This window comes from Pelecanus crispus, chromosome Z (genome assembly GCF_030463565.1).
Source record: "Pelecanus crispus isolate bPelCri1 chromosome Z, bPelCri1.pri, whole genome shotgun sequence".
In the NCBI taxonomy this organism is placed as follows: domain Eukaryota; kingdom Metazoa; phylum Chordata; class Aves; order Pelecaniformes; family Pelecanidae; genus Pelecanus; species Pelecanus crispus.
This window is the reverse complement of record NC_134676.1, coordinates 24,329,681-24,351,498: the sequence shown is the minus strand read 5'-3', so window position 1 is coordinate 24,351,498 and position 21,818 is coordinate 24,329,681. Positions and strand designations below refer to the sequence as shown.

Sequence of the window (21,818 nt, the reverse complement as noted above, 5' to 3'; positions counted from 1 at the left end):
TTGTGGGCACAGGGGCATTAGTATGACATGAAAGACTCATAATTAGCTGCACCTGCAAGTCTTTAAATACCTTTCAAAATTTAGTTCAAAATCCCTTTTTAAAGCACTATTTACAGACATAAGTTTGTATCACTCAGATTTGTGCTCAGAAAGAGCTTATTGACTGATTCCACTTGTGACATGCCAAGATAACATACAGGAGTTGCTATGTACTGTTACATGTTAGGGCCTAAAATTCCAGCAAATTGACAGTTAAATTCCATTTTTTAAGAAAGAATTTAGGAAAGCAGTATGATAAAAATGTAATCTTCACATGCTTTATTTAGGAAACACTATAGTAATAACAAAATAGACTATCTGAATATTATGCTTTCCCTTGAAAGACTGAAATGTGATGTAAAAGCATTAAATAACATACACAGTATTTTCAAGAGATAATAAGTACTGGTACACCTATTTAGTAAGTGGTTCACCTAAAACATCAGTCAGAGATTGAATGAAAGATTGTCAAGACCTTTCCCAAAACATAAAAAACATTAAATATTCAAAACATTCATTATTCTTGTTAATCATGTGTATTACAGTAATACCACAGATCTGAAGGTAAGTGGATTCCAGTGAGCTTGCTGTAAGTACATTCAGATCACTACTGTTGGGAGATGGGCTACAAGGAAAAAAAGGCAAGAAACAGCAACACTGAAGAAAAGGGATGACAAGGGAGAAGAGGGTATGAGAAAATCTGGAGTGAAGCAAAGTAACAGCAACTGTCAAAAAGGAGTCAACACTTAAGTTTTGTAGGCTTTTCAGTATCCCCACGGTTCCTGCTTCTATAGATGTAACTAACAGCTGAATCCTCTGGCTGGTTACTCCCTAAGAAAATTGCTTTCACAGAAGCCTGAAAAGCTTTTTATGTCCAACAGTGATTGCAGGTATAAGGAAGGACAAAATGGGGCATGAGAAGGGCATGAAGGCAGGGAATGCTTGCAGAAACACTGAATTGCCCAGAGAGGTAGTGGAGGTCCCATCCCTAGAAACCTTCAAGGTGAGGTTGGATGGGGCTCTGAGCAACCTGGTCTAGTTGAAGATGTCCCTGCTCACTGCAGGGGGGTTGGGCTAGATGATGTCTAAAGCTCCCTTCCAACCCAAAGCATTCTATAATTCTATGAAAACACAGAAAAAATCATGGGAGCAAGGACTAGAATACAAGTTCTCCTTACCACCAAGGAAGTTCCTTGACAGTCTTCAGTGCTTGTCTGCACTGGCACTGCTCAAAACCCAAGTACAGTGCAGACCTCTACACCATTTTGCTCTCTTGTGCACAACAGTCTGCCCACAGGGTCAGATGATGGCAACGTGCCCCCTCCTTCCCTGCAGTTACCTCACAGCTTCAGGTCATGTCACAGAGGAAAATCTATGTTGCTCTATGCCTGCCAGGGAGAATATGGCTATTTGTGGTGATCCCTGAGCATGGGACAGAGTCCTTGGCTGCTGGGCTGGGACACAGCTTCTCTTCTGTTAGAGGACCTTTCACAAGTGGCAGGCTTACCTGTCTGGCTTACCCAGCACGTGCAGTCCTCGTGGGTCTCGGCAGTGGCAGTGCTACACTGGGAGGTGCTGTGAATGTTGTAGTTGAGTGTGAGATGGAAGAAAGGGGCAAGTAACTGACTGACAAAGATGGTGTCTGTCCTACTTTTAGCTCTCACTTTCCCCTGACTGTAGTCAGGGCATTTTCCTGGGAGGTAGGTGCAAGTGGTCTAGAAATTAAGTTGACTCACCTTCGGCTTTGGTTTAAAAGAAAGTGGCAGGTGCCACTGTGTTTTGTGAGGAGTCCAAAATTGTCAGTGTGTGTTAGGCTCTGAGGATGCTCTGACAGCACCTATGGGATCAAGCTTGTCAGAGCTCGGACAAGCAAGAATGCTTCACTTCTACCTGCTGGTTAGGTTTACCGTTAAGCAACGTGCTAAGCTCTTCTGCTTTGTCAAAATCAAGTTACGCTGTGCCACTGCACATGTAGAACTTCAGTTTTTTCAGAATTGCTGTTTTGGACATAGAGAAGTAAATGCTAAATGCAATTTTAGGTATATTTGTCTCTTACTAAGTCTGGCCTCCAGTTATGAAAGACAGAGCTATAAAGGGAGGTATTGATACCTTGTATCTTCAAGCCCCAACTGCCTATTAGAGCACAGTTTCAAAGACAAAGGTACAAAAGAAAAGCGAGTCTGTGGAGGTTAGCTATTTTGAGAACTCTAGCTTTCGTAAGTAACCTTGTTTTCTCCTCCATTATTTGCTTTCTGAATTTGCCTATTACAACTTGAGGTATCCGACTCAAATGATTTCCTTTTCAACTTGCAACTTAAATTGAGTAAACAGACTTATTCTCACAAATGAGTTAACTCAGTTCCACAGAAAATGGTCTTACCTTTTCAATGTCCCTTTCCATCACTTTAGATGCACATGGCTTGTATAATTAGAGAAATGCTTGTAAAGGAATCTAGTGAGAACAATGTACGTGTGTCTTATCCTCTTGAGAAAGGAGTAAGCTATGGTATACTTACTGCACTATCATGCACTAGTTTGTCTGTAAAGAGTATGTTCACAAAATATCCATATCCAAGCTTGCTTCCCAAAACACTCCCATGTAGACCAACTCCCATTAGTCAAAAATGCGATTTGAGTCACTGGAACAGGTGCAGTCTCTGATACACAGCAGTAAGCCTGCAGTCACTTCATGACTGAGAAATCAGTGAAGATATTCCAAACAAAGAGGAACAAACACAGTCAGAATTTGTCCCTAGAATTTGGTATGCTCAAAATCACAAGAAAATTTTAAGCATTTATGAAAATTACAGTAAATGTTTACAGCAGCTGAATGTAAAGGTTGAGGGAAAATGCGACTTTATATGATAAGGATGTTCAGTAATGAATTTGCTCCAGATCCTGAAAGTCTTCTTTGGAGGAAGACAAGGATCTCCCTGACTTTTCTCATTTTGGACCATCCCAGTTAAGTCACCAGGACAGCTTGCTGAGTAAGGTACTACTCCATGATTGTAAGAATTGTGGGATCCGGCCTGCCAGATTGGAACAACTTACTGAGATGATTTTAGTATACATCTGTGAGAGCAAATGGGAAGTTTTATATTTCCAACAGTTTTCAGAAGCAGAGAATCTCAACATTTTGTACTTACTCAATAGGATTTTTAAGGTCAGATTTTAAATATCTGCAGCATTTTGGCAAAAAAACCCTACATGGATTCAGGGGGCATTATGCTGTTGGTATTATCATGTATAACAGTATTGATTCTTGCAGTGAATATTGACTGCTTTCTTTGTTTTCTTACCTGTCATCACATTATTTTTAATGTTTATTTATACTCTCATCAGGCCACATTCTGGTTACCACGGTGCAACCTCTGTGAAGCACTTACCTTATTCTTAACTTTCATCTGTCTCTTGAAACAACGCTAACTGTAACTGAGGTAGGGTACAGAGGCAGTGCCTGTAATTCAGAACTCCAGGGACCAACACAAATATCACTCTCCCCACGTCTGACACATACGCTTAGAGGAGGACAATGGCAGTGATCATAAAGACATCTAGGGAGGGCAGAGATCTCCATACATGCCGCTTGATTGCTATCTAGCCTGCGCAGAGCTCTGGTTTGTTGCTCTGTCTGCTGGCATTACCTTCTTTTTGATTCATGATTACAAAAATTCTTCCCTGTTCAGCTAAGTGTTGCTATGTTTTGTTTCTGGTCAGCTATACTGCCTGCCAGCAGTACTTTATTTAACATCTGAAGTTAAACAGTTAAAACGGTTTCTGTTAGGTCTGTCTTAATGCAGCTTTCATTAAGTTATAAGCCTGAAGTCTCCTTCTCTCTTAATTTGTAAAATACTTTGGAGCAATCTCTTTTGTTTGCTTGTACGCTTTAGAAAGCAGACGGTAATTTTAAAGTGTCATAATTTTGGGAAAATTCACACAGTTTCATAAAAATTTGGCCACAATTGGGTGTGAATAGAATATTTTAACAAAACCTTAGGAACTGATCTAATATTAGTTAGGTCTGAGAAATTACCCTCTATTGCTTATTGAAAATATCAGAAATCTATTGTAGATTGCAAAGGAAAACAAAAGTAGAAATTACCTAAAACTACATACTTAAAGCAACACTATGGTAACATTTTTGTGCCCTGCAATAAAGATGGAAATGCAATCAGGATGTGATTTTTAGGTCTACTTCCTTAACTTTTCTTGAACTCAGGGGAACTTACATTAACAACGGTCTTATGAAAGCAACACTTATGAAAGGTGCACCTCAATGTCAAATAAGGAAAGTTTATCTTGGAATTTTCCCAATGAGAAGATTTACAGTGACTTTTGTCACAGGCTGGATGGGTCATCTAGAACTAATCTAGTCCAACCCTCCTGCTCAAAGCAGTGTCAACTACAGCAGGTTACCAAGGACTATGTCCAGTTGAGTTCTGAGTAATTCCAAGGATGGAGGCTCTACATCCTCTCAGGGCAGCTGTTGCAATATTCTACCAACCTCACAGTAAAAAAGCAGTTTTAAAATTGTTTAAACCAAATTGTCTGTATTTCAATTTGTGCCTGCTGTCCTATCACTGGATACCACTCAGAAGAGTCTGTGTCTTCTTTACACTATCCCATCAGGTATTTTTTATACACATTGATAAGACCCCCTTCCAAGCCTTCTCTTCTCCAAGCTAAACAATCCCAGGTCTGTCAGCCTCTCCTTGTATGTTGGATGCTTCATGCTCTTAATCATCTTCATGGCCATTGGCTAGACCCACTCCAGTATGTCCCTTTCTCTTTTCTACTAGGGAGCCCAGAACTGGACACAGTACTCCAGATATGGCCTCAGCAGCTCTGAGTAGAAGGGAAGGGTCAACTCCCTGAAACCTGCGGGCAACACTTCCTAATGAAGCATAGGAGGCCGCTGGCCCTCTTTGCCACAAGGGCACAATGCTGGCTCATGTTTGACTCGCTGTTCACCAGAATCCCCCAGGTCCTTTTCTGCAAAGCTGCTTTCCCTGGTATATGGGTTTATTCCTCCTTAGATTCAGGACTTTGCAACACCAGTCTGAACAACAGAGGACAACCACTTTCATAGCTATGTTCACACCGATGTACAGAGCCATGTACCCCTGAGCTCCTCACACAGTTTCATCTCATGCAAAAAAAAGCCACTGTCAACATATATATCAGACTGTCACAGAGATACTGCCAGTTCTGGTTTCAGTGTGCCAAGCGCACACAGAAGTACTTGCATTATGTAAGCATATCAAGTGCTGGAGAATATGAAAAGGACATTTAACAAAATTGTGTACACAGTTGTGCAGACCTGTATCTTAAAATACAGTTCTGCGTTGTCTTTCCGTTTACATCCCAGACTTAGTGTACTTCACCTATAAAGCTGGCTCTCTATTTGATGACTTCTAAAATAACACCAGTCTTTATCATGCCATAAAGCAGACCCCCTTCCAAAACAGAGATTTGCACTTTTTCCCCCCATCTTCCTCTTGTTACAAGTATTTTTTCCTTTCTTTTCTTTTGGAAAAAAATCATGCTGACTCATTTTCTTGCTGCTTTACTTTCTCCAGTTTTGACCATGACACCTGATACTGCAAGGGTGCACGATATAATTAGAGATACTTAATTTCTGATACATTAATACAGCAGAAAATGTAATGAAAGGACCAAACCTTACTCACTTCCTTCAGAAGACAGTTCATGACAAACCACTAAGAACTTTTAGTACTAGTGCAGTGAACAGGAATTGACCTGAAGTCCTGAGAAAACCAACCCTGAAAGAAGAGTTTACTTTGACTTGCATTCCTAAAAGATCATCATCTAAAACTAGGATATTTCAATTTAAATAATTTTTATTTCTAATCTTTATTCCCTGAAAGCCATGATAGTGTTGGTAAACTCAGGCATGCATCTGCTCTTTGATAAAACTTCACCTATTTCTACAAGGAAAATAAATAAAAGAGCAAGTTAAGAAGAGGATGTAATAGCTATGAGGCCCTATTAAGTTGGAGATTGAATCTGAAGTTTCCTTTCTCAACAGTATTTTTTTTTAAATTTATTTGTAAATTTTTAAACACACCACAGTGTAAATATGTCATTATTCGTCCTCAGCATTTTCTGAGTAAAAGACCTTCATATTTAGACAAACCCTGCAATCTTCTGTGAGAACTCATATTTGTCAAGACACAAATTGTTCAGATGCAGCCTTCGGCTCAGGAAACCCCTAACATACTAATTGCTGGGTAGTGGCAAGTATATGAGGGAAGGCATCGTTTTATGCACAGCCTATTTTTCTACGCTTTTTTATGAAAGCTCTGCTATCAGCAGCTGTCAGATTTGAGCTACATGGGGTGATATGGTCTAATCCAGTACAGACTTCACCAGGTTTTGTTTCCTTGCTACTTCCTTATCTTTGTCAGCATCTCCTTTGTTTCTCTTTCTCTCAGTTTTTAAAATTTTACATGTGACTTTCACCTCCTCCATTTCCCTAGCTGAATCTCCTTTTGATGGCATATCTGTGTATACTTTTTCTACAGCTACAACTGCAGTCTTCTCTTCTTGTTCGTATTACTCTGATGTCCTACTCTGATGGCCATCTAATATTCCAGAACTGATATGCCCATGATCAAAGTTTTTTCCTCCTCATGACTTCTACCCTGTTCAGTTCCTAATGCATTATCTCCACCTCAGCATTTCTTTCCCTTCCCGTAACTCGCAAATTTTCTTCCAGATCTGCCTTTCTTAGCACTAGTGGATCTGCTCCTGTTTCTTTCCTTCCAAGTCTCTGCACCCTTCCTCTTTGTTACCTCCCTTAGTCTTGTAGAACAGGTAAGTTAGGAAGGGAAATAGGTGCCTCTTCTAGCTGCCTGAATCAGGAGTGTGTTCAAGAGTCTCAAATCCTGATGTATTCAAACAGGAAGCATAAAATGAAGCCAATTTTCCAAGGAATACATCAGCACAAACAAGATTAATGAACTTAATGTTGTCCTAGACAGTGATGCCTACTTCTTGAAAGAAATGCAGAGTGCCCTGCAACAGCTCAGGTCACTTAGAGACTAACCGAACATTACTGATGACCTTAACTAATAGAATGCTGATATGTAATGAAATGTTATAGCCTAGAAACATAATTAGCTAATTGCTATTATTCTCTCTGGGTGGGAAAGCAACAGGCTTTCTTTAACAAGCTTTGGAAGATGGAATTGGTTTTCTTACCCAGAAGTTCGCACAGTGCAGTGCTGTGCATTTTCAACTAAAGCAGTGAACTAAATGAGCCTTTGTCCCATCTGCTGATACCAGTGGTTTCTCAGCAACACACTACCCTCCTGACTATTTAATACTGAGGATGATTTAACACATTGCTGTCCCTAAGTATTTTTCTTCCTGATACTTTTTCTTCCTACCAAATTAGGTTCCCATTCCAGATCCTATGCCAGATGCACTACATCACACTTTCTGCTGAATTAAAGACTGAACCTCTGAGACTATTTATTACTCCTCTCTATCTCCTCCCATTTCTTTTCTACACTGAATCCTTGCTGCACCTTCATCTCCCATCTTTCCTCACAGATACACCAAACAAGTTAAGTTGGCTCATATGGCTTTCCTCAGCTGTAGGAGGGTGGGGATGTGAAGCACATCTTGTAAAATGTCTGTCAAACCAAACAAGTAATTTCCAGAGGGTTTCTAACACCTACCAGTTGTTATGGACATCATACTATTATCACAGTTATTTAAAACAGTTTTAGATTAGCTAAATGTCAATCTCGCAGCAACTGCAAAACCTTCAGGACATCTTTGTGTATATGACAGACTCCCAGCTGTGAAATGATTACTTAAAAAAACTCCATAGTTCTCAACAAGCATGTATCGATGGTTTTCTTTGGGGGTGGAGATTAAAAAAATCCAAGTTAGGTTCTGCTATTCAGATGTATTATTTTTTGTTTCTGCTATTAGTCTCTCTTCTGAGTCTGAAAGTGCATAAGATCAATTTCATTGCTGTTTGCTTCCACATTTTCAGTGCTACCGTGTTGAGGCAGTGTGCACTGGTTAAAAAGAACTGTATCTTTTTGTTTGTTGGTTGGTAGGTTTTTTTTAAATTCTCACAAACTTTAGTAACTTAAAAGCAGGTATTTTGTTCAAGGAACAAATCAGAGGTTGCAATGTCAACTTAAGAGTCTTTGCACAAAACTACATCTGAAAATGTTGACAGTTCTACTAAAATGACCAACGAGTGTTTTCTTCCATTCAGTCTGCTAGTGCGGCCTTCCCTTACATACTAAACCTATGACACATTTCTCATATACTTTAAAGTGATGAAAGAACTTCAACAGGGATTAGGCAGAGCTGCAAAAAAAGAAGTTTTTTGCCAGCAGTACAAAATGGTTTATGGTGGATAAGGCAGGTGCAGAGAGTTCTGACACAGAGTAGTCAGAGAAAGACATGACTTGGGAGGTACATGTGTTAATACAAATGCCCTTGTCACCAGACTGTGAAGAACCCACAAATAATTAGACTTTGTGTAAGCAGCATGAATTCCCACTTTGTAAGACACAGATATTTATCCTGGTTTATCTTGTACTGAGGCATAGTCTCAAGTATGTGATGATACATTCTGTCACTATAGAAAGGAATATGTATAATGTAATATCAAAGAATAAATGAAAACATTATATGCTGGCAAAGCTTCAATCCTCATTTCGAAACAAATAAGGATTTAAAAATGTAGAACGTAAGCACAAGTTTTCACAGTAGTATTTGTATTCCTCCCCCCCTTACACAATTTTCACCTAATTATTTTTCATCTAATTTTGTTAAGTATCTACTTGAGCTGAGCTAGTTGTCTCCAGCTGTTCAATCAGGTATACCCAATGAAGGACTGGGCAGAAAGCTATTGCTATTTCATCACCCTTGAAAGGCAAGGCTTCTCCCTTGATGTTTTTAAGTTGTCCAGTGATACAGAGCAAAATCCTGTTCATCTTACATAAAAGCATCCAGTGAAAGCACTAGGATATCATCTTGGTAAGGGGACCAGGATTTGACCCAGAATTGCACTATCATAAGGACATGAGTACTTTGTAGAATTTGTGGTCATACATCTCTATGCCTAAAACAGAAACACGAGTTAATGCTTTTGCTGAAAGTTTCCATAATGTAGTATTTAGCAAAGATGTGCATATGAGTACAGCTTTAATTAAACGTAAGTAGACTCCTACCCAGAAATTGCTGATAGTTTTTGATGAGCCTGATAGGCCATCTCACATCCTCGGGTTCGAGTTTTGTGCATTTCCGCGTGCAGAGACGGACAGGTGACTGAGACATCCCCAATGGAAATTACCAGCTCCCGATACAGAGCCACCTGGGTATTGAACTCCTGGACAAGCTGAAAAACAAAGAGGATTTACATACATGAGATGCTTGATTACGCTGATAAAAAAAATCAAGTTTTTAAAAAACATGCCCAATCTAGGGCTTGTTTCTGCTGCTCCCCACTTCATGGCATACAGGATCATGTAAATGACTAGGGCCTCCACGACAGCTGCCTCTTCTGTGAGCTATAAATGTTATTTTGCGGGAAAATAGTGTTTCTGCTTTTAATCTCTGAGAGTGTTTGAGTTATTAGTCTTAAATATTAAGCAGACAAAAACCCAGCTGTTTTACTATAGCATGAGGTTATTTTTTGCTATCATAAAAGACAAAAATATCTCCAGAAATTATTGCCTTTGCTCCTCCTGCTTCCTGATTAACAGCATATTTAGGGATTGGAATGTAGCAATTGCTTTTACACTGGCGATTCTGCTAATTTATTTTGTAATGATTTCTGTTCTGTCACTGGCCTCTAACTCAGATCTCGGATTTAAAATTGATCTGAAGTTACTGGCTGAGAAGATGTACCACATAGGCACTTTCCAGTTAGGATTCTAGAAAGCACTTTTTCCAATGTGTGTGTGTTGGAAAACAGACAAGTAAATAAACACTTCAACCTTTACAGAAATCTAATATCCAGCAGACACACATGGATGCTATTGGATAAATGGGTAACTTTCACAGTGATGGAAAGATCATTATTGTTTAGTTCCACTGATCAGGCACATGGGATTATATTTTAAGGAAATTAAACATTTGCTGTCTTCTGAAAGAAAGCACATCAGACCATGTGCTGCACATGGTGGCAGGGGTGGAAGGCAGGGAGCAATAGAACAGAATATTTATTTGTGTTTTGTTAATTTGACCTCCATTTCCAAAGTACATAAAAACAGACAGACTAGTAACTGCTTATAATTCTGCAGCCATCATTACCACCAGGAGTTCAACACATTCCAACATAGAAGCATGCTAAAAACCTGGATTCTATCAGATCTACCAAATTTTAGAGTCAAGCCCTCAAACTCTCAGAAAATAAATGAATCACTTCTCCTGCAGTATTATATTCTGACTCTTCATGCACCCCACTGTAATTACTCTGTATAACTGATAACTAGTATCGGGACCTGTTTTTTGGCCATGCCTCCTTAAATGTCACTGTAAGAGTAGCAAAGAGGTTTCTCTGCTTCTGGAGCAGCAGAACAATCCCAATGCATTCCAGTACATCAGCACCCTCCCACCTCCAAGCCCCAAACAAAACCAGAAGCACACACCAAACAAAGCCGCAGGCACAAGATTTGCTTCGACTTTCTCATTCTGTAGCTTAAGAAATGTATGAAAACAATGGAGAAAAAAAAAAATTGTACTATGTTGTGTCACAGCTTAGTTACTCTGCATTAAGACAAAGAGTAAAGCGTCTCATCCTGCAACTGGTAACCAGTTGCGCCAGACACATTTTGCCAGTTCTCACCTGACATACCCTGTAAACAGAGGGCACATTCAGCCACCTCAACACTGCCAAGGGAAAGAAAACCACACCGATGCTGCAGCATCAAGACAGAGAACAAGAAAAAAACAAATTGGTTTTATCTCTTGAATCTTACTGCCTCTTGACAACCCATCTGTAAATCATATTTTATTTCTAATCAGTCAATTCTACAAAGCTAGCACTTCTGTTTAACTAACGACATTACACTGTCGGGAGTGAGAAAAAAGGAAGGACCCAGTAGGATCCACTTGTTGGGTATATTTATAGAGCTGCTGTGGCAGCTTTCGTTCCTTGGTGCACTGGGAGTTGCTCCCGATTTTGAAATATCAGAGTGGATACCTGCCAGCACAGTTTGCAGTATTAGAGGAAAAAAATTGCCAGAATCCAGCAGAACAGAAGTAGCAGGTACGTTTCCAATGCTACTGGACAGAGTTTTAGCAAGATTCAGATTTTTCAAGCAAAGTAGCAGCAACTTCATTTGTTTCCTATTTCTGTCATTGGTTAGAGGAGCAATTTTGGGGCCCAGTATCCAGCTGACTGTAGCTCAAGGAGCCAGATATGGGGTACACTGGTTTGGAGGAAAGTGTCAGGATCCAAGCATTCTGAACGTGAATGGAGAAAAATATCATACCATAATGTGACAGCCCAAAAATAACATGGATGCAGGTGCTTGATCTGAGGTTTTACAATTGCAACCAGCTACTCTGGGGAGGCTGGAAACAGGTACCACGCACGGCAGAGACAGAATTTCAGGGCCTCAAATTCTAAGTCCTATTTTGCAAGTATTTTAGGGCAGGAGCGTGGTTGCTGCACGGGACAGCAAGCGGAGAGTGCGGCGATGCGGTGGAGGCAACTATTTACCTATTTCGGCTTCAGTGAGTGGAAGTCTGGGGAGAGATTTGGCCGGACCTAGCAAAAAGCAACTCCAGCGGGTCGGCAGCGTGTGCCGGTGCGAGGGCTCCGGCTCCGGCTCCTGCAGGACCCGGCGCCCGGCTCCGCTCCCGGCCCTGCCCGTCCCGCCGAAGCCAGCCGGCTCCCCACAGGTCTCGTCTTCCCTCCCCTCTCCCGCCTTTGAACCGCTGCGAGTTAGGCTACAGGGCAGCACCCCCGACGGGGACTGCAGCTTTAAAAATAGTGCAGCTGCACGTGATGGGAATAGGCAAGCTGGCGGCCGGAGCGGCACCGCCGCCAGCAACGAGAGCGCACGGGAAAGAGCACAATTCCGGCGGGCCCTGCCGCGGTACCCACCATCTTGCAGTCATCCAGGGCTCTCTGGGTCTGGTAGGCGCTCTCCGAGCCGCTGCCCCGGCGTTCACTGTCGCGGCCGTGCGGCGAGGTCTTGCTGCCCTGGAAGATGGAGGCGGCGGAGCGGGGGCGCTTCCTGCGCCCGCTCGCTGCAGAGCTCATGCACACGCATCCGCCGTGCGGAGCCGCCCGCCGCGCGGGGCCCCGCGGGCGCGGGCAGCGCCTTCCCCCGCCGCCGCCCCGGGCAGGGCTGCGGGCCCCCGCCGCTCGTCGACTCGGCCCGGCCGGGACCGCGCCGCTCAGGGCAGCGAGCGCGGCTGCGGCGGGTGATAGCCTGGCGCCTGCGGGAGAGCCCGGGGAGCGCCCTGCGGCATCGCCTCCGCTACCGCGGGGAGAGGCGGAGGGGCTGGCGCCTTCCCTCCTTCAGCGGCATGTCAGTCCCCGCGGAACCGCCCCGCCGGTGGCATGCCCTGCCGTCCTCCTTCCCGCAGCCGGCGGGGGGGCGAGCGCGGCCGTGCCCGACGGAGAGGGGCTCCCATCCAGCGGGCCGCCGAAACCTGCCCGCTGCTCCCGGCGGGGGAGCCCGCCCCGCCCCGCCGCGCCGCTACGCGCTCCCCCGGGGCGCCCGCGGGAGCCGCTCGGAGGGGCCGGGGGGGCGGCGGGGCCCGGCGGGCTGACGCTGTCAACAGCGCGCCGCCCCCACAGGGCGGGGGAGCGAGCGGCAGCCGCCCCCGGGCCCCGGAGCCCCGCCGCCCCCTCCCCCCGGCCCCCGCCGCCCCGCCGAGCCCCGCCCGCCCGGCCGCCCACCGCGGGAGGCGGGTGAGAGGCGGGGCGAAGCGCCCTCCCGCTGCGTGCCCCGGGGAGGAGCCGGGCGGCGCCTTCCCCTCGGGCGGCCGCGGCCTCGGCCCTCCGGAGCCGCCCGCCGGCCGCCGGGGCGGCTTTCCTACGGGCGTCGGCGCATCGCCCGTCCAGCTTTTGCCGAAGCTGGTGCTCGTCCTCGAGAAGGTTACTTCGCAAATATTTCTCTATTTGGCAAAGGCTTGGTTCGCTGCTCAGATTTTGTCTTCTGTCACTAAAAAACACCTCGTTTTGGGGGCTCTGAGAAAAATGTCTGGAGGGTGTGGTGCGACTACACTGCGTTTGTTCATCGTAGAAAACGCTAAATAACAATCCATTGGAGAAGTCGTTTCCTCTGAGCCCCGGCAGGACAGTGCGGTTGCAGCTCAGCATCCGATGCTCACAGTCCCACCCGGCCGTGGGCACCGGCCCCTCCAGCGCAGGCGGCTGCGGGGCCGTGCCCGCACCGGCTCTGCAGCCCCTCTGCCCCTGGGGACTGCGCGGCCCTGGGGCGAGCTGCGGCCTGCGCCAGCTTCAGCTCCAGCCCCGGTCCCATTCCTCTCTCTAGCCAGGTAGCTATGGCTGTTTAGCTCACTTCTGGTATAATTTTATTTCTCCAGGACATTAAATAAGTTTTTAATGTTTCAGTAATGTGCTTGATACCAAGAGAACGCCGCACGCGTCGCACCCAGAAACCCAGTCTTGCCAAGGAGCTTGAACGTGCCAGGGATAGCACTCCGGCGGGATGAGAGCCTCTTCTCAGGCTGTGCTGAGCATTACTGTAACACAGACACCCTGGTAACTACCTGAGTCCAGACGTTGCCTATTAGTCTACTTTGAAACTCTTTTTAGGTATTTCCTGCTGTTTCCCCAGAAGTGGAACCTACTGGATGTGTGTTAGCATTGAAGGGTTTGCAGCGCTTGCAAGCACTGTCATCACTTTAGGTAAAACTAAAATGACCTCGTAATTATAATGTTATTGTTGTAAACATGCTACTAGATCTTCAGCATCCAGAGCAGCAAGAACTTGCAGTTTGCAAGTGCTATTTTAAGGATGCCACTTTTTTTTTTTTTTCCCCCTAGTAAACTTAATTCTATTACTCATAGGAAATAAATGCTTGATTTTGGTGCTGCATGAACACAAGCTTTGAGCCAGGACATCATATTGCTTCTATATACAGACAGACCATTACCTAATGACAAGTAAAATATTTTAATACTGGCAAAAAGCAAACATAAAACATACATATTTGTAAAGGGAAAGTAAAACATAGTACTATGCCACATTAATGCTAGTGTTTTAATCGTTGCTCATTTATCATTTTAGTCCTATGTTCTAGTCTTATTTCGGTCTATTTCAGGTCTTATTAAGAGCTACTGTAATAGCAATAATGAAATAATACTAATACTAAAACCAATAACAATAACAATAAATCTACAAAAGAGTGCAGCATGTTTGCTTGTACATTACCTGTCTTGGCTGAAGTTCTGGTCCCTTGAAGCCAATGTCTGAAGTCCCACTGACTTTTAAAGAAGGTTAGAATTTAGTTCCTGGTGATATATCTGCCTTGTATACAGCTGAGTCACAGCTGAGTTTTGCACTTCAGCCAACATCTGGAACTGTTTTGAAGTCCCAGTGACCTACAGCATGTTCACTCCTGATTGTGTCTTCAGCATGTCCACACTTGGAAGTGGATCTGATGATTCTTTCTGTAATTTATAAGACTGCATGTTTTCATAATTCTTCTAGCTGATGTGATTAATTTGATGTTACCCCAAGGTTATGTTGGAGAAGCAGGAGTGACAGGGAACAAGTCAGTCTGGGATGCATAAGAAACAATGATTTTTGTAGGCATCCCCGTTCTCGGGCTCAGGGGAAGACCTCCAAGCTAAGCCACCAAATGCTGCCGCAGGGTGGGCAGTGGGAGCAATAAGACTCAGTTTGAAAATATATACCACCAGGAAACAAAGTGCTCTCTTGAGAAAACAGAGAGAAGTGCAGTGCTTTCCTGGAAAGAGAGAGATGTGATTCTTTCCTCTTGTCTGAACTACAGTTCCTGTCACAAATGGCCTTATTCTAGCTTTCTCTCTTGATGTTTAATGGATTGCAACAAGCATTGGGCTTGTTGCTCCCTCCTGCAGCATCCTCTCAAGACCATGGGTAGGTGACCTTGAAGTAAGTTCAAAGAGTACTTGGCCCGGTTACATAGTAAAATTCTTTGGCAACTCCACAGCTCGTAATGAAATAAAAGTAAGTATGTAGGCTTTGCTATACCTAGCCTATATTGCAATTCTAAAAAATGAACTGAGATGAACTTTTTACGTGGGAGTCTCTCTTGTTCCATTTTGTTGCAATCTTTGCCTAATCCGTTTATTTCTCTGGTCGCTGGCTTCTGGTAGTATTTCCCAAGGGTGAATAGAATGTAATGGACTAGGTAAGTTATGAAAGAGACACTGATTAGCTGAGAAATATGAGGAGATGTTTTTGAGGGGAAAAAAAAAAAGGCAAAAAGAGGCAAAGGAATAGAGAAGGCAAAAAAGGCCATTTCTGTAGAAAGGGATACAGAGACAGAAGAGGAAACCCGGAAACAGGTAGTGAAGAAAATAGCAAAGTAATTCTGCATGATCTCCTTAGGACAGAAAAATAAATATAAGTTTTAAGGTTAGACTGAAAATGAAAACCTCAGAATAACAACAGCAACTTTTTCACATCTCTTTAAAATATTTTTTTAAAGAAAGTGAACTGACTGTCTTTCTAAGTAAATATGGTACATTTTAAACAGAGCACAGATTTATTCCCTGGAAATGCAAGATCAGATCAGTGTCTGGAGCTAAAGTACTCAATTTTTGTACCAGGCCTCCTATGGAGTAAAACTGTTTAACCCTCATAAATAACAATGTAATAATGCCTTTGAGAATCACAGCTTCAATAGCCATTTCTTTTTTATTAATAATTTCCTACAGGCTGGGAAGTTAGAGAAAGGAGTGCCACTGGAGGCACTATTCTGGCCTGATTCCATAAAGAAGTCTTTTATGTATCCAAGGTGTTAGCCTTCCTCACTTCAGAGATCCTCCAGCGGTGGCAGCTCCCTGCACCCCTTCTCCTCAGTCTGTGCTCAGTGCAGGGCTTACCAAGTCAAATCATTTTGCAGGAAGGATTGCACATTAGTATATTTTTAGTGTCTGTTAGTCTAATACCAAGGCATAGAAAAATATTATACTTAGTCTCTTTAGAAGTCAATATAGCATTTTTTGAGCCCAAATACAGTAATTGAGTCTTTTTTTTTAAATGTCTAAAAATAATTTACGTAGATACCCCACAAAGCAAAGATGTCCCTGTCTTGTGAAATTTATAGCCATAGTTCAACAAAGACTAGCAATATATTAGATGACATTGTAAAGAAACATTTTTCTAAGTTCTGTTGTGTCAGTCTCAACAATTTCCAAGTTTACTTAGAAAACAAATGCCCATGCTGTGTATTAGCAGTGGAGATGCTGAGGAAGAGGCTTATTCTGGTTGCAGTCACTGGAAGTTTTAACAAAATGCAGTCATTACTGAGTCTGTCTGTAGCTGTCAGCCCAGTACAGGCATATTGCTCCTGGTTATGAATGCATGAAACAACATGCTTAACCTAGCAGAAATGTCAAAATGGCTTAGTCTGCTTTACTTGCCTTCTCTCTAAGTGTTGCAAAAGACTGTTTGTGACACTTGAGTCATGCCCTGAGAATGCTAGAGATTATTGCAGTGAGACTTCTGGCACTGAAGAATTATTGTATTCCTTAAACCAGAGAATGAAAGAAATTCTAAATCAGATCATCTAAGATATGTTCCCACCTTCTCTATTTCCTTTATAACATGTATTTACATATGTAATACCAACATGAATTTATATAGAAATACCTGTGGGAGCACTCATGTGGCTACACAGCTAACTGTTTCAAATTTAGGCAGATTTGCCCAACACAATATAGGATTTAATGACAAGGAAATCTAAGAAAATGACCCATACAACCAGATATTTTTTGCTTTCACCTCTATAATTTTGTTTAAACATAATATCACTACTAAAATAATGGTAATGCCATCATCACTTTTGTTATTATGAGAAAAAAGCAAATGCCCACTTTAAAAAAATAAACATTAGCATAACAAATTTTCATACTGCAGAATTAAGAATTATTTCTGAAAAGAACAAGGCTAACATCAGTTTCTCACTATGAAAGTATCAATGGAATAATTTACCTTTAGCTCTAGTGTAGTCAATAGAATACAGAATGATTGCAATAAATAAATATAAACTTGCCTTAACATTATCTTTTTTGTGACAGAAAATCTGGCATAAAAACAAAGTCATGAAATGAATGGAAGATAAAAAAGGCCACTGATAAGTCTTCCTGTAAATGTCTGCAAAAAGCCAAGACAAATTATCTTTAAGGTCACAAAGCACATAAAACTAAATAATTTAAAAACACTTGTAAGAACTAACAATTACAAGTTAGGTTTTATGATACTTTTTAAATTCTTATGAATAACAAGTCCCATGACAAATTTCATAAATGACTGACTAGTAAAATATTAGAAGAAAGTCTTACACATAAGAAATCTGTACATTATTTATGGAATGGTGAAGATTAAACTCCTAAAGTAAAACATTACTATTATTAAAAGTAGAATAGGGACAACTATGGAAAAGAAAACACCATGGATTTGTGAGGAGCTGTAAGGCAAGGGAGTGAGAGAATACAACTCTAGCCAAATGGATGTTTAAGAAATTAATGTCTATAGACGTATCAGGGCTTTGCTACTCAGAAAATGCAATGTTTGGCCTATAGTGGTTTGGAGACTGCTTTTTGGATGCATAGGAGAAATACGTGGGGTTTCTGTTTTTATATTAAATGTATAAACTCCAGTCCTCTGTCTATTCAGGGAACATACATTTAATTCAAAAAACCAAGTATAATCTTTTGAGAATCTGAGAATAATGCATAAATTCCAAAAACAAATAGTCTTTGTCCCCCTTACTCCTACAGGAGAAATGCCTGGGCTGATGCAGAGGCCCTCCACTACATCTTCAGGAATGTTTTAAAAAGTCATATGCTTTGTAGAAGTGGAATAGATGGCAAAATTTGTAGTCATTATCACGTCCATGGTCGTTCTGTAGACTCATGTGGTTACTATAAATAAAAATCCTATACAAAATCTCTGTTTTAGTCAGTATGAGAAATGGTTTGCCACTGTGTGTATACTGTCTCCTAGTCACATGGTTCAGGTGCTCAGAAATGGAATAGCGAGCAGCATAAACCTAATGAAAATCTGGAAACTAAACCAGACTGGACGCACAGGTTTAGTCAGTTTGACAAAATTCTGTTTGTGTTATAAGATGACGAGAATACAACTCAATATTAGTAAATGCATTGGAGGTGGCAGTACTCTGAAACCTCTTCTGTTTGCCATCTGAATTTGGCCTTTGTGAAAAAGCCTTTACTGGTTACCTTATGTCTCCACTCTTCTGCCTGTCCTGATAACTATTCTCTAGCTTGAAAGAGATATTGTAGCCCTACAAAGTAAACTTTGACTTAAATTTCAGTTATTCTGTTGCACATTTCTGTTAAATGATCAGAAGAGATACAACATTGATTTTTAAAATCATCATTACTTCACTTAGGAATTAATGTTTTGTTGAGATGAACAGAAATAGATCGCATCCTCTTAAGGGCTATCATCTGGACTGTTACTCTGCAGGTTCAATACATTTTCACATTTGAAAGATTATTTTAATAACCGCATTTTCTTTTTTTTTTTTTTTAAATGAAAGCTTAAATTGGATGGAAAATGTTGTGTTTTTCATATAAGTGTCATTACAGCACACCACAAACAATGACTTAATCTACTTTTGGTACATGGCAAGTGCAGCGCAGCACATTTCATTTCTACATGAAAAGGCAGTATGGGTTGAATCAAATGATCAGTGATTTCAGTGGGGAAACCTGAGCTCTTATTCTGCCTTAGAAGCTTTTTAGCCTTGCTGCTCTGAGGAACTGCTCTGAAATCAAGCCATTCTTAATAGAAACATATACTGCCAGGTGCCTTTGTTGTACTTGTCCTTAATCAGTTATCAACCTGCTTTCACCAGGCTCATCAACCTACTAAATTAACTTTTTTTTTTTTTTTTTTTAATTTCATGGGTATAATTTTCAACTCAAAGCAAACAAAAACTGTAATTGTTCTTGATGAATGCTGTGCATTTTTGGGAATCTGGCTGTGCATATGTGACATACAAGGACAGTAATAAGTACCTTCCTATTTTGCTTCCCTGATCTTTAAATATTGCATTAACTTTTAAAAAATCTAGAAAAGGACTAAGAATGATGATGCTGCCTGATGTTATTCCAAGGATATTCACTGAAAGCAGGAAGAGTTTTAAGGAAAACTAGAACTGAATAAACTAGGGAATTTAAGAATACGAAAAATAGAATATGAAAATCAACCAAAAAAACCCAATACAATTATCCAAATGAAAGCAAATGAAAGATTCTTTTTTTTTCTCCCTGGATTTTAGAATGGTGAAATGATGGCTTCTCAGAAGACACTGTCCAGGTTTTCCAGTTTTGTTGTTTTATTATATGCACACTTCTGCAAAATGTAGTGAGTTGGATTGCTTTAATTTTCTCTCTTTACCTGTGCAGAAAGTTTGGTATTCTTTATTGTGGTGTGATTGTGCTGGTTTGCTGCTGTAGGCTTGCAGTGTTATGTTGTTGGTTGGTTATTGAGGCGATGGAGAGATTCATAAATAAGAGAAGTGACCTTCTGCTTGTGGTTGCAGCAGCACTGCTTGGAACCTGAGAAACATCAGGATGAAGGCTCTGGCTTGCAACTTCCATCTCCTCTAACTCTTCCTCCTCCTTTTTGCTTTGCAGATGACAGAAAGAAGAACCCTTTCTAATAATTCTTACGTGGGTTTTGCACAATAGTGAAATAAATAGCTTTGTAAGGGTCAAACAATGATTAAACACGATCATGAATTCCAAAGAGGGAGGGTTTAGGGAGACGCATTCACCAACACCAATGTTTCTGACAATGTATTTCAAAGGCAAAAAAAGTGAAGAAGCTTGAGTTTTAATGAATCTTACTTAGACTGAGAAAAGGACACAGCATGTGGGAGGACCTGCAGAGATTTGGAAAGATATAGCACATCCTTGTCTTGAAATATGTTTTAAAAATCCCGCATGAGTCTGTTCTGCTGCCAGTAAAGAGCTAAAAATTTGAGAATGTATGACTATTCTCCTAAAAAATATAGGACTGAATTATTGTAGAGAGGCAAAGAAATAAGTGCTTTGTTTCAATGTTGTTTCATGGATTTGCATTTTCTTTTTTCTATTCTTTTAAAATTTGTCCTATTGTTTCTGTGCTTTAGATTCTTCATGGTTTATGCTGTATGGTCTTTTAATTGGCCTGTTTTCATCTTCTGTTTGTTCTTCTAGTCTTATATTACCCTTTTAGCTTATATTTTTTCCTTTTTTCCCCTCATTTCATTTCTCACTCATTTCTCTGTTGTCCACATTCCCATCTGTTTTTTCTGTGTGATCAAAGAACAGGTTTTTTTTCTGTTCTTGTAAATGACAAGTGGAACTATAGTTTTGAAGTTTAGTGTGTCAGATCTCCAAATATGAGCAAAATTCAAAACTTAGCATGCATAGGCTAAAACTCATGATGAGAGAGGAAGATTTATTGTACAAATGAGCTTTAAAAATGACATAAAAATTCATATGTAGACACAGACTACACTACATGGTAGACTTACAGGGCCAGATCCCTAGTCCTGCCTTTGTTCACCATGAGTAACCACAGGGGATTGGAGAATACATATGGAACATACGCTACATATATATAGAATATACACACACTATGGATTAATATCTGCTTATATACTATTTCTTCCCCTTCTCCCTGGGGAATGTCAAAGCTAAGGGAGGACAAAATAGTTTGAACAACATCTCAAGGTGTAATCAATGGGTTACTCTTAACATGGGGTTAACATGAATGGGGTTCAGCAGATGCCTGCTCCTGCTGAGAGTCCAGCTCTGTTCAGTGTTTTCCATATCCCCCAGATGACAAGTATTAGGAATATGATCATTAAATTAGATTACACAAATGTGAAAGGGCTGGCTGATGGAACTTAGACAGATGAGAATCTTTGTGATCGTGACAGATTGAAGACACCATCTTTAAAAATGTGGTGAAATCATAGAATCATAGAATTGTTTAGGTTGGAAAAGACCTTTAAGATCATCCAGTCCAACCATTAGCCTACACTACCAAGTCCACACTAAACCAATCAAGGGTAGACTACACTAAACAATGTCCCAAAGTGCCACATCTACCCATTTTTTGAACACTTCCAGGGATGGTGACTCCACCACCTCTCTGGGCAGCCTGTTCCAATGCTTGACTACCCTTTCCATGAAGAAATTTCTCCTAATTTCCAGCCTAAACCTCCCCTGGCGCAGCTTGAGACCATTTCCTCTTGTCCTATCGCTAACCTACTTGAGAGAAGAGACCAACACCCACCTCACTACAACCTCCTTTCAGGTAGTGTCCTGGTTTCGGCTGGGATAGAGTTAATTTTCTTCCTAGCAGCAGGCATAGTGCTGTGTTTTGGATTTAGTAGGAGAAGAATGTTGATAACAGGCTGATGTTTTTAGTTGTTGCTGAGTACTGCTTATGCTAGTCAAGGACTTTTTCAGCTTCCCATGCTCTGCCAGGCGCACAAGAAACTGGGAGGGGGCACAGCCAGAATAGTTGATCCAAACTGACCAAAGGGCTATTCCATACCAT

At 41.5% G+C, this 21,818-nt stretch overlaps 1 protein-coding gene across 1 annotated transcript in view; it reads right to left on the bottom strand.

The window, feature by feature from the left end:
* RGS7BP (regulator of G protein signaling 7 binding protein) overlaps positions 1-12,307 on the bottom strand; it is a 40,653-nt gene extending 28,346 nt beyond the window's left edge. Inside the window, exons 1-2 of the mRNA XM_075726996.1 lie at positions 12,149-12,307; positions 9,264-9,430 (exon numbers count right to left, since the gene is read on the bottom strand). Coding sequence (XP_075583111.1) covers positions 9,264-9,430; positions 12,149-12,307 — 326 coding nt within the window. The remainder of the gene's footprint in view (positions 1-9,263; positions 9,431-12,148) is intronic.
* Between the last annotated feature and the right edge of the window lie 9,511 nt (positions 12,308-21,818).